At 36.7% G+C, this 18,882-nt stretch overlaps 2 protein-coding genes across 2 annotated transcripts in view; one reads left to right on the top strand and one right to left on the bottom strand.

Annotated features, from left to right (window-relative positions):
• Positions 1-15,268, bottom strand: part of LOC129727107 (RNA polymerase II-associated protein 1) — a 34,856-nt gene extending 19,588 nt beyond the window's left edge. The window contains exons 1-3 of the mRNA XM_055684573.1: positions 14,972-15,268; positions 13,272-14,917; positions 13,130-13,212 (exon numbers count right to left, since the gene is read on the bottom strand). Of these exons, the coding sequence (XP_055540548.1) occupies positions 13,130-13,212; positions 13,272-14,917; positions 14,972-15,134 (1,892 nt within the window). The 5' untranslated portion in view covers positions 15,135-15,268. The remainder of the gene's footprint in view (positions 1-13,129; positions 13,213-13,271; positions 14,918-14,971) is intronic.
• Positions 1,349-12,532, top strand: LOC129727110 (pheromone-binding protein-related protein 6-like). The gene is made up of 3 exons (XM_055684580.1): positions 1,349-1,436; positions 11,928-12,219; positions 12,286-12,532. Exons 2-3 carry the CDS (start codon positions 11,991-11,993, stop codon positions 12,393-12,395), a joined length of 339 nt encoding a protein of 112 aa, XP_055540555.1. The 5' UTR covers positions 1,349-1,436; positions 11,928-11,990; the 3' UTR covers positions 12,396-12,532.
• Positions 15,269-18,882: the final 3,614 nt, after the last annotated feature.

Here is an 18,882-nt window from a genome sequence, read left to right as displayed (position 1 = left end):
ACAGACAGACAAACAGACCGGACTGCATATTTACATGTATAGATTACAACATCAATATTTTAGAACCTAAAGAGTGAATATACATTTATTGGATTGAAGCGTTCATGTAAATCTATTTAAGCAAATAAAAGTTTGAATGAGAAAGGCTGGGTCTGACCGCTAGGAGGATAAATTTAGGTTTTTCAAAAATAACACTGGTCGACAAAATGAAAAAAAAAGCGCATTCTAAAAAATTTTGGTGCCCCTAGCCATTACTAAAACGCGTCAACTTACGTGAGTGTCGTATAGAAATTACTGGCCGGGTTCGTCACATTGACTTTATGTTTACGAGGAAACTCACTGAAGTATCTGGAAAAACGGTAATAGCTAGAAAATTTCAAATGATTGTTACCGCGATTTTAAAGCTTAAACTATTTCACTCTCGATGCGCTTCAGAGGCCGATTGGTTCGATTTAAATGCCAATAGTAGTTAATTAGTAGAAAGTAATATCAAATTTGAATTTTTTCAGAAATGAAATCAAATAAATAATTTTGAACGTCCTTTTGAAACGAAAATCAATGGATCAATAGAAATCAATGGATAATGAAATAAATAACATCAAACATATTGTTGCTGATATGTTGTATTACAATTAAAAATAGTCGAGTCAAGTGCGTTATTCCTTTCGTGGTTCAAGCGTTTTTTCCACTCTGTGGTTTGTTCTTCCAACAAAAATATGGTGATGAGTAACTCAAGCTGATAGCTGGTGGTAAACATGAATTCCATAATACATTTATATATTAGGAATACAATTAAAACCACCCCAGAATCAAAAATAAATTTGTTGACAATAAACGAAAGCAAGAGCAGATAAAATTGGCGATATATGAAATTTGGAATGGCATAGCTTCGTTTAGAGATAAATAAATCAAAGGCTCTGATAATCAAGTAAAAAATAGAGTTGCGATTTTTTTAAATGGTACATAACTAAAATTTTGAACATACCGGAACCTTTCGATACATGATATTTCACACTGATTAAATTCGTCAGAAAACCTAAGAAAGTCTATGTACATAGGTATAATAAACAGGGTCAAGTCCGTTAGCGGAACGCAGCGTCAAGAATTTACCTTTACTAACACTAAACTGTAATTATTGTCTGTGGAAATTAAAAACCCGTGACCCACGACTAATGTGTCTATCAGGGAAAAACTAACCTATCAATTTCCGGCAATGATGCTAGCGAGAAAAGCTCCAGTCATGACGACAGCCCGGGCACTACCCCCTGGCACGTGAAACAATTTGCATTTCCATTGCCAACGGTCGCTGTGACATTAGCTAGCGCATGAACGGACAAGCTGCGAGTGTATAAAATTGGACTACCAATTCCCAATAAACAGTTATTACAGTCGCGTCAGTCGTCCGATTCGTCAGCTTGTAGTGATTTTCCGAAACAGTGAGCAAAAATATTCAATAAAACCGGGATAAGCCCGGTTTAGTTATTTGCCGTTGCCAGCATGAATCTATTAACACTCGGACTTCTGCTGATTGCACAGTGACATAACAAGAAAGTCAAACTTTCGCCAGCCTCCCCCGGCTGCTAGTAAACTCCTTCTTCGTCATGCTCTATGTATAATTTTGCTCCATTCGAAAACAGCCCTTAGAACACCTCCGACCTTGCTGTGAATCCGTAAATCGCAACACATTCACATACATGTGGATTCGGAAACGAGAAATCAGCCAAAATTCGTATCGCAAGAACGAACAAGTTTTTCTTCTGCGATGGGGTTGGAAAGTTGAAAATATTGTTAGATACTTACGTATATTGTAAAAATTCCCCATGGTGTACACGGGACAGGACGTGCGAATTCGAGCGATACTTGTTTACCAGTACCTATTCATTTTGTTAATGCTGTATCGCTCTTCAGTACAATCACTATAAAAGGATGTCTTAACAACATTGAAACCTGAAAAATGGCTATTATAGATGCATTTAAACTAATTCTAAAAAAATCCTACAAGTAAGATCAATCTAATTTTAGAGTACGAAATCTTTTGGTGAATAAGATAAAATTACAAAAATGGATGCTGTAACTGGTGTAATAATTCCTATGAACAGTAAGATACCACTGCACAGTGATTTATTTCGCTGATTTCGTCCTTTTAATTAATAGCGCCCTTAAATTTGATTTGAGTAACATACTTTATTTGGAAAAGTTTCTATGTATTTTATTGCGCTTCTTCAAAAATGGACGATTTGGTGATTAATTCACCTAGAAGTGATATGATAAATTCATTTTTTCAGGCCAGTGAGATAGACAGTTAGTGTTTTCGAGAAAGTTGTGGAAAATGCTTTTACTAGCAACTTTGTCGAAGGTGTCAAATTTCTATCGCTTATTTTAAAGATTAAGTAAGTTTTATATACAAAGTTCACTCAAATCATAATTTTCAACATAACCTTTTTTCCTGGATTTTCTTGCTGAATACCTGATCTAGCTATACTAGAGATGTATGAAAATAAATTGACCCTCGTATATCGTTTAGCGGTAGGGCTCAAAAGTTTCGTCTTCTCGAAAAAGCCCCATGCAAAATTTTAGCTCGATCGGACATCGGGAACACGTGCCTCAAAACGGTCAAAGTTTCACGAAAAATATCGATAAAAAGTAGTGAGTTTCACGGAAAATATCGATGAGTAGTAGTGATACATGAAATTGTCGATATCAATTTTTTTTATCAAACAATTTTTGACGTAGAACTCTCAGAAAGTTCGACAACATAGCAGTGGAAAATCAAAATCTTAAAGTGGAAAAAAGGAAATATATGTTCAATTGCAAATGCTAATAAGTCAGTTAGTTTTCATTGTAGGTATTTCCTTTCTTCTTGCAGCAATCGATTGAAAAATCATCTATGCATCCGCCCAAAGAAAATTGTAAGTTGATTATTCTATTGAAAATTGTTAAGCTTCGTTGAAACGCAGATTTCGTCCACTAATTGGTCGCTTGATGCTTGCTTTCCTAAGCTGTCCATTGTAAATGTTTCTGCTCAAACCAATCAGTTTACTAGTGGATGGCCACTAGGACGCTCCTTACTAACGAAGCAGCAGCGGGTAGCAGCAGTGGCTGAAACGGGTATCAGCAGTAGTACAAGTCGGACTCGATTACCAGGAAACTCGATTATCCGGAATTTATATTTTTGGTGTTCGTTTTTAATTTTTATTCTGAAATTTTACCTTTACTATTCCTTCTGGCATGTTTGGGACATGTTCGAATTAAGTAAAAATAATCAATATCCAATTTACTTTTTTTTTGCTTTTCAAGATTTTACCCCTTCTCGCCTCAGAAATAATTTCTGATTACGCCACTGCATCATACAAGTAAAATAAAAAAAAAAGAAATATTCATTTTATGTTCGTTAACAGCAAATTTTAATATTGTTTCTGTGAGTAGATTATCCGGAAAACTCGATTATACAGAATCAGCGGTAGGTGCATTGGTCAGCACTTCTTCCAGTGCGAAAGTTCTGCGTATTTTGAGAACAAACCAACGAGGATGTTGGCAAGCAAAATTTGTCGGCCGTCAAATTTTGAGTGTGAAAATAGCTTTCCACTGTATTATCAGAAGAGTTTCCACTGTCGGAGATAGCACAGATCAAACGACAAATTGTCCTTTTAGAGCCAAGTTGAATATTTAATTTGGAGAGTTAATATTTTCTCGCTCATTTATTACACTTCAATTATTATAAAACAGCAACGGTCGACTATCGGCTCAAATCGTTTTACTATCGAATGATGGGATGGACGGTCTCTCCGGTGATGCTCCTGTCTGCCGTCTAATAACAGGAGGATTGTATGCAAAAAACACGACCAACACGCAAGGCATCCCGATCCGGGAATACTCATATAAACTAGTATTTGGCCATCTTTGACTATTTACTAAAAACATTATGGGTTAAAAGTGTCATTTTATGCAGTTAGTATTTTTCTAATCCCAACTTATTTCATAATTTTTAAAATTTAAAAAAAAACATAGAAAATCAGTTACTTTAGAAAGTTCATTTTTTTAATAAAACAGCTAAACAATGATGGCAGTAATGGAGAAATACAAAAATTGAAAATTTTCTAACAAAAAAGAATAGAAAATAAATCCAGAACGCTTTGTTTGATTGGTATGATGTCTTCGACACTTTTGTAGACAGAAATATTGTCTTTCCAGAAAAAAAAAAACAATCACTTTGAGTCGAAAATCTGAGTTTTTCTGCCAACTTTTTCTCGTTTTCAATAAAAAATGAAATTAAAAAAAAAAACGAGCTTTGATTATTTTTTTTTTTTTGTGTAGCCTAAGTTTTTATCTACAACTTTGTCGAAGGTGCTACACCGAGCAAACAAACCGTTCTGGATCTGAAAATAAATGTAATAATTGAAGACGTTGTTTGTAAGACACGACCGCAAGGTTGATGTGGAATTACGAACACCTTTCCTATGTCAATGAATTTTGTGCAATATGTTTGGGAACACGCTCGATTGGGGTTATTAATTTGATGGTGTAAAACGATAAATTTTAGTAAAAATTCTCTTTCAACTCTTTTTTTTACTAAATGATTGGTGACCTTGAAGAGAAGAGTTGTTTAATTGACTTGGAGTCATTCGAAAATAATGTTAAAATCTGCTGGAACAAAATATAAGGTACCATTTCACTGTCCAAGTAAAACAGCGTGGTTGGAACCTGGGTTGCCAGTAACATTTATGAATAAACTGGAGTAATATTGAAGATAAAACTTGAAAAAAACTTGATATGTATAAGAGAAACACTACCATGTGAGAATTTGGCTAATTTATGCGTTTAAAATTTGGTTGTGATAGGTTTTCTATAAATTTCATTGAATCGAGTGGCAATTTTACACATAACAATTAAATACTACATATATGACAAGCCGCCTACAATCACTTGATATGTAGTATTCTTGCTCCAGGTCACAATCATAAATATTAAGTCTGCCCTATTCGACTACAGATTTCGCAGGCTTTTGAAAAGAATGCTATATCCATTAGTTGTCACTTTTCTTCTACACTGCACACTGGGCCAGAAATGAAATCTAGCGGAACGAAATTAAAAGCGCTCTTAAGGTTTGACCAATCGGTTTCCAATCTTCTACAAAGTTTCTTGGTATAGTTAGGGCGTCATTTTGGATGTTTGAGTTGGTTCGGAATTTAGCCGCAAAGGTGACGTTGCGATGTCAATTTCTTTCCCTTACACGCTAGAGCTTTGCGGTATTCGACAAAGTTGTAGATCTTTAAATTCCATGAAACTTTACAGAATATACAAAATTTCTAACTTTTCAAGTTTCAGAGATCTACGATTTTTTGTAAAATTTGTCTGAATTTCACGTTTTTATGTGATAATTTCATGAGTTAACCCGGATTAATTTCTTACAAATTATTTCTCGATATAAATTGAATAATTACGTCGTTTTCATCCGAGTACAGAAGGTTCTGAAGTATTTAAGTGAAAATATTACACAAAATTTGAAAAAAAAAACATAATTTTGTGAAGTAGATATCTCAGCGGGTAGCAAGTATTAGCAAACCATGATTTTTTCTAAAAATTGTCCATCAAAAAATCTTTATTTTCTGAAAATTTGAAAGAAGTGTTTTTTGGTGTTTTTGTGATATTTCAGTTTGAATACATTTCATATAAAAATACAATTGCTATGTATTTATTGCATGCAATACACGGTCCAGTACTTTGATACTCTATCCAACCTATGTGCAGTTTCTAGCAAAGTTTCTCAGTGTAATAAGAACTTCAACTTGACGCTCAGTTTAGTTCGCGATTTGACCACAGAGATGGCGCTTCGACACCAACTTTTTATTCTCACACGCTAGAGCTTTGCAGTTTTCGACAAAGTTTTAGATTAGAGAATTTTATGTAACTTTGTAAAAGAAACAAAATTTCTGTCTCTTAAATTTTTTTTGGAAATTTACGAGTTTTTGAAGAATTTGTTTGAGTTTCACGTTTTTTGTAAAATTTTTGTGATTCGAAACATTAAAATAACCAAAGAATATGCAATTTTCTGAATCATCATAAGTATTCCGTTTAAATTTTCAGAAAATAAAGATTTTTTGATGGACAATTTTTAGAAAAAATCATGGTTTGCTAATACTTGCTACCCGCTGAGATATCTACTTCACAAAATTATGTATTTTTTCAAATTTTGTGTATTATTTTCACTTAAGTATTTCAGAAACTTCTGTATTCGGAAGAAAACGGCGTCATTTTTCAATTTCTATCGAGAAAAAAATTGTAAGAAATTATTTCGAGTGAATTTATAAAATTATCACAATAAAACGTGAAATCCAGACAAAATTTATAAAAACTCGTAGATCTCTGTAACTTGAAGAGTTAGAAATTTTGTATATTCTGTAAAGTTTCATGGGATTTAAAGAGCTACAACTTTGTCGAATACCGCAAAGCTCTAGCGTGTAAAGGAAAGAAGTTGACATCGCAACGCCACCTTCGCGGCTAAATTCCGAACCAATTCAAACATCTAAAATGACACCCTAACTATACCAAGAAACTTTGTAGAAGATCGGAAACCGATTGGTCAAACCCTAAGAGCGCTATTAATTTCGCTCGCTAGATTCCATTTCTGGCCCAGGGTGCACTGTCTTTAATGATTTTTGAAACTCTATGTTATGTCATGTTGCTGTCCATTTTGCTGAGTTTCGTGCGAGGAGCAGATGGAAAGGGAGAATTAGTGAAATCTTTATAAATTCCCTCTTAGAGAATTTTTACAAATAATTTATGTTCAAATTTTTACTTGAGAACATATTTTCAAAATAGACAAAAACCAATGGGAACTTGGGCTGATAAAAAGCTGGATAAAACTGGCAAAAATATACAAAAACTGGATGATTATATGATTCAACTGTTTGATTGGATTAATCGAAAAAAAAAAACTGGAATAATCCATTTAAACAGGATGAAAATATACTGTAGAATTTATTATTTCAATGAGAAGCAAAAACTCATTTTTACTGCTTCATGTGGTGGTCTTTAAAAGAACGGTAAAATCCAAGTTTTACAAAGCTGAGAATTAATCGAATTACACCTTTTCTCCCGTTTTCTTCGGGTGCAGAGCAGCTTCAATTTTCGGCAGAACACCTCCCTGGAATGGACAATAGTGATCAACCGAAAATAGAAGCCCACCATGAGATGAACGGGAATTCGTCTTTTCCTTGACTTTGCCACGACCAGACGACATTGTAACTTGCAAATTCGTTTGAGCGGAATAGCGCCGTGACGATGAACGAGCTATTCCGCGTTGTAATGATGGAAAAATACGCGTTTCTTGCTTCAATACCTACGGAGGGAACTTACGCAACAAATTGGCGGCGCGGCGTAGGTGATAGAATGAAAGAATTTGACAAAGGGGACGGACTGCACTGCACACTGTTTTATGGTATACAGACGAACATTATGAGCGAAACGACGAACATTATGGATTGGGAACAAAAACTGAAAAATTAAAGTTCTTCTAATCGAGCATATTTAAAATACAAAAACAATAATAAAGCTGATAAATGTACTCGCTATATAAAACTAAAGTTTAAAAGTTTTATTTGAGAGATAAGTTTGTAGTTGTGGCTTCTCTATTTGGTGATCAACTTGAGAACGAAAGCCTTTTATGAAGTTGTCGCGAAGCAGCGTTATTCATCGAACTCCCCCTCGGCGTTGAGATGATATCCCAGTTAGCGAGCTGATTTCAATAACTGGGAAGTGCTCGTCGCCCAGTTAGCAAACAGTTGATGTACATTAAAGATGGTAATTGATCCCAAATGGCCCTCTATATGTGGTTCTTCGTACCACTTCACTAGCTGAGATCCATCACAGAGGAGCAACTACTAAAAGTGTGGTCGTTCATGCTCATTTGTATAACCGTCAACTAACGAATCGTTAAGATGGCACCGAAGACAAGTGACAACGCAGCCAAGTTCAGACTGTTTACGTTTCCTGTTGCCAGGAGAGCTAACCAAGCTCGCTGGGTCCGAAGCTTAAGCTAAACAGCCATTGTACTCTAGCTTTTCTTCTTAATGTTTATTTATATTGCTATTGAGAACGGAAAACAAATCTTTATCTTTCCCATCTTATCGTCTACGTAGCCCCTCCTCTTAGTGTTTCTCTTCAAAGCCTGATACAAAAGTTGTAAACAGAAATCTTACCTTCATTTACCGTATGACAGTACCATACTGACGATAGGGTCTGGTCGCGATAAAGAAGGGAAAGGTAAAATCCCGTCCATCCTGTGCCGGGCTTTAATTCCCGGTAGGCCGAATATATCATTTGCAGTGCTAAAAATATTGCTCTGATGCTGGAGCGCTCGTCTATCTGCTAGCTGATATAAAATACTTAGTAGCTGATAAAGTTCTAAAAATGATAGTAAATGCTACCGAAATAATAGCAGATCGCAAATTATCCCACTCATCATGCAAATGGTAATGGTGCTATGACGAGGAATCAAATAAAATTGCCGAGTGTCACTATAGCGACCACCAATGGCGCTTCTAAACGCATCAAAATATGATAAGTAGTTAAGTGTTAACTGCAACTCGCGCGAAAAGAAGCTTGATCCATTTAATATTTGGTCGCACAAAATGGGACATCTCTAGATAAACATTTAAAAGGTCCTATCTATTTTTATCGTTTTACCGGAGCGTCTTTTCATTTTGGTAATGGTTCAGCTTTAGTAACCCTCACAAAAATGGTTTTCGTCCAGAAGACTATCAACATGTGCAAATAACGTGTCATAAAAGGTGTTCAATAAGTTGTGGTGATTGAATGGAAGTGATCGATCAAAAAATCGATCAAAGCAGATAGGACCATTTAAAATGTTTCTCTAGATATCTTCGTCAAAATGACACATAGAAAATATCTTGAGATATCATTTTGCAGCAATTTTATTGACCTTGAAAGGAAAAATACAGAAATCCACCTTCTGTGTAAATCAGCTGTTTTTTTTTTATCGTTCTGCCACTTTTCTTCAACTTGCTCTTTATTATCGCCCAATATTTTCAATTGAACGAAAACGTGGGCAATTTGGTGGGTTGACAGCTTTTTCTTTTACCAATTAAATCCATATATTTTTTTCCACAGCTGCAGATCCCCTGCCACACTATCAACTTTCGAGCGGACTTGTCAGCAAACACGAATTTAAACCACTTGGCGTCATCACCCTTGTGCTTGGACATAAAAAATTGTTGTCTTGGGAGCTTCTTCTCCCATGTTCTACACAAACCTTATGAACACTAGGACAACTATGCTCGGAACGGCAGTATGTCTCATTGTCCATTAAAATGCTGCAACCAGATTGTGCTTGAGAGTCCAGTTGAGGTGCTTGCTGGCATGGAACGACCGCAGGCCTTCACGCCGACAGATTCGTCGAACAGTGCTTTACGGTACTGAGAACTTTTGAGCCAAATCGCGCAGGGTTATCCCAGAGTTCGCCCGAACTGCCGTGCAGACTTTCAATTGTAGCTGCTTATCAATCGTTCCACTTCTGCGGTTGCTGTGATCAGCGCGATCCAGCTTTAGAGTTTCATTGAAACGTTTTGGCATGCTGTTTACGGTTGATTTGGGGAATTTGAGGCACTTTTTGCACCTGATCACGTCGAATTTTCAACTCCAGTATGCAAAATTTTCTCACGTCTTTCACGTTCCATCGTCGCAAACTTTTGATCCACTGACTTAAATTTTATTAGGGTTTCACCAGTATGTAAACAAGCCTTCCTCATCAATCACTGTCATTGGTTTCTCGTAATCTCCACTAGAGTCGCCATAGTAAATAGAAAGCTGCGACCCAATGTTGAGTGGATCTAACTTTATTTTTATATTCTTTTCTGTTTATCTGCTAGCTATTATGAACTACTTAGTAGCTCATAAAGTTCTAAAACGATAGAAAATGCTGCCGAGATAATAACAGAACGAGAATCATTCCATACGTCATGCAAATGGCAATCTGCAATGAAGAGAAAGTGATTTCTTAGCGTTCCAAAAGCATTTTCGCAGCAGCTACTGCACTGCTAAACCATCTCTGCCACTCGCCAAAACATTGCGGATAGTGGTAAAAATCTATTTCATCCGCAATACTACAAAGGAATATCGGTTTCCGCAAGTATTGAAATTTGATTTTAATCTACTTTTTAGAAATTTTCAAACCCGTTTTTCTAGAAACTATGTATTATGAGCTGTACCAGTTTTCAACTAAAACGACGATATGCCAATTTTGTGATAGTTTACAAGGTCGTTAAGAAACGGGTGCTTTTAGTTTTCACAAAGGCCTGTATGACGGTGCTTCCCACACAGACGGGGGATCCAAAATCTAGCGTTGTGAAAGGTGGTCTGTAATCACCAGTACGCAGTCTACCGGTTTCATCTTTTGATCCGTGCGTTTTGGAAGGTAGGCGAGATATTTGAAATCACTGGTCGATCCAGTTCCCAGAAAATCATCCTCTTGCTGCAGTGATCGGTTATACATTGAAAACTGAATTTATGCATGCTATACGTGACTACTGAAAGTTAAGCTTCCACAGGAGACTGACACTGAGAATTTCGCCTGATATTTGGCCTTATGTTCAGCTCTGATTGATCAAAATATGCTTTTAACATTTATCAATAGTACAATAGTTAGCATTGGAAAGTGTGCAATTTCGTACGCCCTCGATATTTTCGGTTTTTCAAGTTCAAGTTATGATTTTTCTGACGATAAATCACTGTTCGGAAATATCTATCATGAACTCATTTTTGACATGCATCTTAACTAATTTGAAGAGTTTTGCCAAACATAAATTTCCTTCCTAACATTCAATCAGTGCTCGAATAATACGAATAATACCCATATATATTCCTGATATTACTCTATAATTACAGAAAAAAATTCAGAATATATAAACTTAGAAAGACCAAAATCATGCTTGGTTAATAGTTCAAAATGAAACTAGGAGATGCAAAATCAAACCAAAATCATTTTCGCAATTCGCAAAACATCGTGCAAATTTTTGCAACAAATTGCTACAGTTTGCATGAGTTAAAACTTTCAACGCAGATTAATAAGATGCTGAATGAGTCCAGATAAAAACGAAAACTTTACAGGAGACGATAATAAAACTTATATTTAAACGGCTCGCTAGCTCCGTTTCCAGTCGCAATACCCAGCGTTCTTAAGTTTTAAAGCAAAAGAAGTAGTTTGAAAAGCACTCTATTTCTGCTTTTTCTTACTTTCTTGAGCCATACTACTCTTTCTGTACTCAGAATCGTAAACGCATAGTACGTAAATAATTGTTAATATTCTGTGCACTGCTACTTCCTCTTCAGTTGAAACTTTTAATCAGAATGCGCACTAGTATCTGGAAACAGTCTCCTGCGGTTTTTTTCCTCTCGCTAAGCGCTAACTTTTTCCTACCTCAACGGATTACCATTTCCCGATTCCTGACCCTCCCTTCATTCGAACTCAAAATGAAAAGTGCTTCATAGCTGTATAGATATTTACTGTCAATTTCCACTCCCCTCTAATATGCGGTGTGTATATCCATCTATCGAGATTTTTTCTATCTCACATCTGATAGCGAGTATTTTACGATTGAGCAATTTCGCTGCACAATGGTTGCAAGCGAACTTCAGCCTCGTGAAAAAGTTTTACTTCAATTGTGTAACTTATTAGACCAGAAAATTAAATCATTACTTTGCGGAAAGTATTATCGAAGCTGACTGCAACCATTATGGGAAATAAAATTTAAATGAAACCAACTGCGTACTTTCGTGGAATGAATTAGGTTTATGTTCGTATGAATGCTATTAAATTGGCCGAATTTGTCCAAGTTTCCTCCTCTACTGCAGTTCTAGGCCACTTTAAAATTAAATTATGTTTTGTTTTTCTTCCCCTCTATCTTATACAGGCTGTCAAGTCGAATTGGCAAATTCCTGAGGAATACAAGGAACCGGCAAAAATTCTGCACAATATGTGCCTAAAGGAATCGGGTGCCTCCGAGGAGCTGATACGTACTTGCATGGACGGAACAATCCACGAGGACCGAGGGGTCCAGTGTTACATTCATTGTCTCTTCGACAAGCTAATGGTTATCAATGAAGAAACTGGACACATACATTTGGATCGGTTGGCCAAGCTTGCCCCGAACACCGACATGCAGGAAGCGTTTCACTTTCTGCACAAGGAGTGTGGCCATATATGTGAGTTACGGATTACGGAGAGTCTGAGTTGCTTGTTTGATTTGTCTTATGGTATTTCTTTTTCAGTAACGGAGGACCACTGTTTGACGGCGTTCCAAGCAGCCAAATGCTATTTCGATTCCCACGCGGAAGTAGTTAAATTCTGTCATCTGCTAGTGGCGGATTTGGAAATCTAAGCCTGTTTGCTGATGATGACCTACTTTCTTTTACCTTCTGGAGACTGCAATGCTGATTTAGATTTAACAATGTAACATGTAGTACAGAACATACATACAGGACCACCTCGCAATATAAAAATAATAAAAAAAATGACATTGACCTTTTTTTTAACTTACGATTGTTGTATAAAGTTTGGCTAGCTTTTTATAAAATCGGGCTTTTAAATAATTCGTAAATAGGTACGTGAGAATTACCAACGCCTATAAACTCACAAAGTTTCATTGAAATATGATTAGTTACGTAATTTGTAGTGATGGTCGGGTTTCGGGTTTGAAAATTTTTGAAAGTGTCGGGTACGGGTCGGGTTTGGGTTTTGTGAGAAAAATATTTTCGAGTTCGGGTTTGAATATGTCGGGTTCAGGTCGGGTTTGGGTATGAAAACCCGAAACCCGACTATAAAATCTATGAAATCTCGGGTTCGGGTTTCACAATTTCGGGTTCGGGTCGGGTTCGAGTTCCAAAGAAATAAAATTTTCGGGTTCGGGTCGGGTTCGGGTTTGAACGAAAAAAAAAGTTTCGGGGGTCGGGTCGGGCTCGGGTTTCGACCGAAAAAAAAATTCGGGTTCGGGTCGGGTACGGGTTTGAAAAACATCAAACCCGACCATCTCTAGTAATTTGCTATGAAATTCTCCAAACGATGTGACCTAAACTTGTTTCCATTGTTTTTTTTTTGCAATTGAAAAGAACTTACCGAAAAAGTTCATCATCTCTAACGTACTTGAGAATAAGTCGCAAAAATCGAAACGTCTCAGTTTGAACCTGCACGAGCTTCACCTATTAAGAAAATATTTGGTTAAACAGATAATCTAAACGATAGCACGTATAATACTAACATTGATATCACTTCTGGTGAAAACATATCGCTTCAACAAGCTAGTCACATGTAGTCGACTGAAATACCTCCCGTAGAAGCCACTATCGTATGAACATATTACACGTAGCAGTTTGATCACTAAATGCTGCGGTTCGTGCTTGCTCGGTTCGGATCCATCGACTGAATTTCCCAAATAACTTCCAATCAAGCCCTGAATTAACTGCTCGTTAGTAGCAATCTTCTCAGCTATCGAACGATTTGTTCGAGCTAATCTAATCAACAGTTTTGCACAGCTAATGCTGATATTACCCTCCGGACGCATGGTGAACAGAATGTATCTAATTCGCTCGAGAATGTTTGTTCGCAGTAAACATTCCAACAAATCGGTTTCTGCCAAATGATAATCGTTCATCGATTCACGGTTGGTCAAATCGTCCGGGTCGTCATCCAGTTGAGCTTGGAACTGAGCTTTACGGGTTGATTGTTTAGATTTTTGGTCGCTCAATTTCATCGAATCGAATCCACGCTCTAACGCGCATTGACGACGTTCCTCCTCTTCCTCTTGGCGACTATGCGTTACGTTTAAACCCAGTTCCGGCTGGTAAATCCCCTTCTTCGTGTCATAAATTGTATCCAACAGAGTTTCGTCTGTGTCATTATAGAACAAGAAAGCCAAAGCGCGTGATGCTGCTTCTACGACGACGGGAGTATTTTCATCGAGGGCGAAGCGTATGAAAAAGAAAATCTTTGAAATTGGAAGCTCTAAAACTCCGTCATAGAATCCTTGATTAAAAATGTTTAAAATTCCACCAATTGCGTTCAGAGCAGCAACTCTTTGCTGCAACACGTTTGCCCTAGCCAAACGAAACAGCTCCTGGAGAGTGTAGCCCGGACGATCAGCGTCTTCCCCATGGAGATACAACTCTCGATCGTCTTGCCCTTCATCATGCCTTTTATCTACAAATGGTTGTAGAATACCTTTCCAATCAAACCGAGATTCATAGGACTCGCCGGGTTTACAGTCTCGTAGACTTATACGAATATTTTTGGTCCATTCTAATTTTTCCGACTCCAAAATGTTAAAATTGATCCATTGATCAGACCCCTCATGCTGGAACACATCCAAATTAGGCACTTCCACGTCTAATTCTTCAACTTCGGAAATTGGTTCTGGTTGGATGGTTTGTGTCAAGCTTGTGTTGCCTTTTTTCCTAGCTTTTAGAAACTCCACCAACTTTGGATCCATAGTTTCATGAAGATGCTGCTTTTCTTTCAGAATTTCCTCTTCACTCATTTGTTGCATTTTTTGGAGGTTTTCCTCATGAATATCAGTTGCATCGGCTCCCTCCAGAATAGCACTCTTAGAATCCTGTAGTTGAGATTTAACCTTCTTAACGCTCGCTAGTGGCTCTTCCTTTCGGTTGAACATCTGGGCAAATAAACTTTTGTTTCTTGCAGGAACTCCGGCATGTATCTTCAAAGGAACCGGCTTCGGAAATGCCCCTTCTACTTCGGCTTCAACCACATTCTTTGTCAGAGTGGAATGATCATATTGTTTTTCTACAATTTCACCGATTATCGTATTTTGCGGAATCGTTTCTTTAGAATTTGTTTGTCCTGTTTTCTTGAGATTACGTCGACGGGCGAATTCGGATTTACGTTGGGCTTGAATCAAAAATTGTAATTTACAATGGTTATTAAAAAAAAGTTAATAAATACCTTGTTCTTCTGTAACCGGATTGTTCTCCTCGACATCACGTTGCAAGCGAACCACTTTAGCTGCTGGTTGAAAACTAGCATTACGATTCGACTCCGCTAAAAACTCCTGCTGCATCTGTAGGATGTCATTTTCACTGTCTTTACTGGACGGCCGTTTAATCATGATTTCACCGAGGCAATATATATAACCAATAGCTTTGTAATACGATTAATAGAATCTAGCGTTATCGAGAAGCTACACAATCAGCTGTGTTTTTATTGTTATTTACATGCCGTTGACATTTAATTGCCGGTTCAAAACCATCCACGCACGAATTGAGCACTGGTGTTGTGTATGTGTGTTCTTGTGTGCGAAGTGCGTTTCGGAACTATTACCCACTGAATTTGAGATGGGTACCAGTACAAGGGGATAGTTGATGCTGGTATTATTACATTTAAAACTATAACATTTCCACATGTTTCCCACAGCAGGACAGCAAGGAAGCTTTAGGGCCAAATATAAATGACGTAGCATAAAAGAGGTAGGGGGATATCATCGTTTTGTGACAAGCTTAGACAAGGGAGGTGGGGGGTCGTATTAAAATCGACGTAGCATTTATTTTGACAGACCGGTTTTTTTTGCAGGAAAAATGCATACAAAAAATACACTACAACATTACACAAAGTTCCGATGTCCGATTGAGCTGAAATTTTGCACAGTTCATTTTTTAGGTCAATAAACATAATGTACATGGTCTGCGACGTGCCCATTTTCGCTGCCACCCTAAGGTACATATTGGACCATATGGGAGAAGATTCACCTATGACAGTAACTTTAGCATAGAGAAAAATTACAATGCTAGAGTGTGTCCAATAAATTCATTGGAGCTTTGCATTGCATTGAAAGTAACGGAAAAATTAACTTGTTGGAGATCACTGAGACCAAACTGCGTCAAATATGTCAAAGGTACTAGAAATACTGATAACAGCAAAATTCTACTATTGGCCCATGTTGTGGTGGCCCTTGATTTGATGATATGACCATGAAAAAGATAGAACTTCTGGCTGATCCGATTTTTGGCGACGATGTCCTTTGCGGAAAGGTAGCGGATAAGAACAAAGAAGAACAAGATGGCGTAGAAGACAATTACATTGCTATTAAAAAGTTGAATGGCTTAGTATTGGCTGGAAAGTTAGCCAAATATTTCATAGTAAACGATCAGTCTAAGGCTCGCGCTATTTTTTATATACAAATTATTTGAAATATTGCGTTGCAAGATATACCGAGGTTCACAAAAAACTCAGAAAAGTAACACTGATCATCCTTTCGTTGATGCAATATGTCATAGAAACAATAGTCCAATTGTTTAGCATGCACCACAACGCAAGCGATGTAGGGTGATTTGGTGAATAATTGCTGAGAATAACATTTCACTACAGTTACTATGAAATGTAAATAAAAGCAATTTGCCATTCATCAGGCGCTTTACTTATATCAGTTAAGAATGTATCTAGATAAGCCATGTATGCAATATTGCACGTAAAGCTTAAACGTAAAGCTGGAATTAAAACCGAGTAGTATAATTTGGCTTTACATTCCAACAATAATAAGCCCTACGTCAATTAAAAATACCTATAATTTGATACTTGAAATTTCTTTTACTTAATCTTAAATTTACTTATACTAAATTTATTTCATACCGTGTGAAAATAATTTTCCAACTGCGTATACAAACTACCCCAATGTCAATTTTTCGAATCCTTTCACAATCTTTCAATTTTCTATGATTTGCAAATGAAGATTATTAGGCAGAAATGCTTCAGACAGCGGAAATTTTTGTCTGGCTCGCCATCGACTTATAAAATAACAATATGCTTACACCGTAATTTGGAATAATAGACATTTTTCAATTTTAAAGAAATTTATAATTAAGAATATATAAAACATTCGCATGTGTTGAAGCGTTTCACCATGAATGCTTTCCCGAGCAGATTGTAATAAACGTTGGCCCAGATCTTGACATAGCGGCATCCCAAGTAACAAAACTGGTTTTATCAAAGTTGTATACCATTGTTTTGGCTATATTAAGCGCTACAAAGCTTTGATAAAACCAATATTGTTACTAGGGATTTGAAATCAGAATTCCAGCAAAAACACTGGGTATGAAATTATGTCTTGTAGCTCTAGCTCTAGCTCTGGTCTAGCAGCTGATTTTGTACCCGATGCTTATCAAAAATAGATCCTGACATCGGTTATTCCGATGGGAACACGTGCCTTATCGTTCTGGGACTCAATACAAACTTGGGTATTTTTCAAATAGATGGCGGTGTTTCTACGGATTTGCGAAAAAATAATATTCCCAAATTTTTTGTGTTTTCTTTTAAAGATTCTGTAGATCAGGTTGTAGACTACAAAAATGCTATGAAACTTAATAAAGCTACCTATGATACTAGGAAATGGAATATTGTTTTGAACAAAGGGTTTTATTTTACAAAAAGCGTAAGTAACAAAAAAGAAACAAATTCGTTCTCGTAAATTTAGTGTAAATGAAATTTTCTGACCAGAATCTCGCGTAACTACTCTTCTACTCACTTCTCTCGTGTTCTTGATATTATGATAATCATAAGCCCAGTATAAGTGTGACTGATTATCCTCATGACTAACCTTAAAAATATATCATTTTGAAAATTTGCGTGACGGTTACTGTGCAGAATTTTCCGTCTTGCTGGTTCTTATGCTGTGAATTATCCGACTTGCTTAATTTATCCGGAACCGTTTCCACATGTTGTTTTCCTTCTAAATTGCGAGCATCGTGTGGTAGTAAACGAAGCTTCTAGATAGCTTAAAACCCTGTATTTCAAGCTCGTCAGCTGGCTCATCGAGTGTTTTACAGGAGCGTATTTTTTTTTTCGAAGCGCTGCAGCTAGCCGTAGACAAGAGCTGCGGTTGGTCGATTTCTATGCGAAGTTTGCCAGGTTGTTCCCGGATCTATGAAAATCAAATCACATTTTCTGAAAGTCAAATAGATTCTTATTTTGGTTATGCTTTCTATGAGAATTGTATCCAATTTAGAATCCGTACATCTTTTCTAGAAATGAGAATTACGCACGTTGGGTGCGAATATTTTGGAAATAATTGATATTATGGATCTTGTAATAATATTTCTCAACATAAATAGAACGAATAATATATCTAGGGTAAGGAACGGCTTAAGTAGTGGCGCCTATTTTAATCAGTCGAAATAAACGGGCCTCAAAATCCTGAATTTTGATCAATATTAATGATGAGAACAAAAACTCTGATTAACCAACTGTCTTATGAATGCATAAAATTCCGTTCAACACAGAAAAATCTTTGAAAAAACATCAAACGAAAAAAGTTGCGGCTATTCAGGTGCTATTTGGATGCTGAAGAAAATACCCTGCAGAACAGATGCAAACTGCTAAAAGATTCGGGGTGATTGGAATAGTGTCCCTCGATAGGGAACTTATGTCAATTTTTCGAATCCTTTCACAATCTTTCAATTTTCTAAGATTTGCAAATGAAGATTATTAGGCAGAAATGCTTCAGACAGCGGAAATTTTTGTCTGGCTCGCCATCGACTTATAAAATAACAATATGCTTACACCGTAATTTGGAATAATAGACATTTTTCAATTTTAAAGAAATTTATAATTAAGAATATATAAAACATTCGCATGTGTTGAAGCGTTTCACCATGAATGCTTTCCCGAGCAGATTGTAATAAACGTTGGCCCAGATCTTGACATAGCGGCATCCCAAGTAACAAAACTGGTTTTATCAAAGTTGTATACCATTGTTTTGGCTATATTAAGCGCTACAAAGCTTTGATAAAACCAATATTGTTACTAGGGATTTGAAATCAGAATTCCAGCAAAAACACTGGGTATGAAATTATGTCTTGTAGCTC

Source organism: Wyeomyia smithii, chromosome 3 (assembly GCF_029784165.1).
Source record: "Wyeomyia smithii strain HCP4-BCI-WySm-NY-G18 chromosome 3, ASM2978416v1, whole genome shotgun sequence".
NCBI lineage: Eukaryota > Metazoa > Arthropoda > Insecta > Diptera > Culicidae > Wyeomyia > Wyeomyia smithii.
This window is presented reverse-complemented; position numbering and strand designations above follow the sequence as displayed.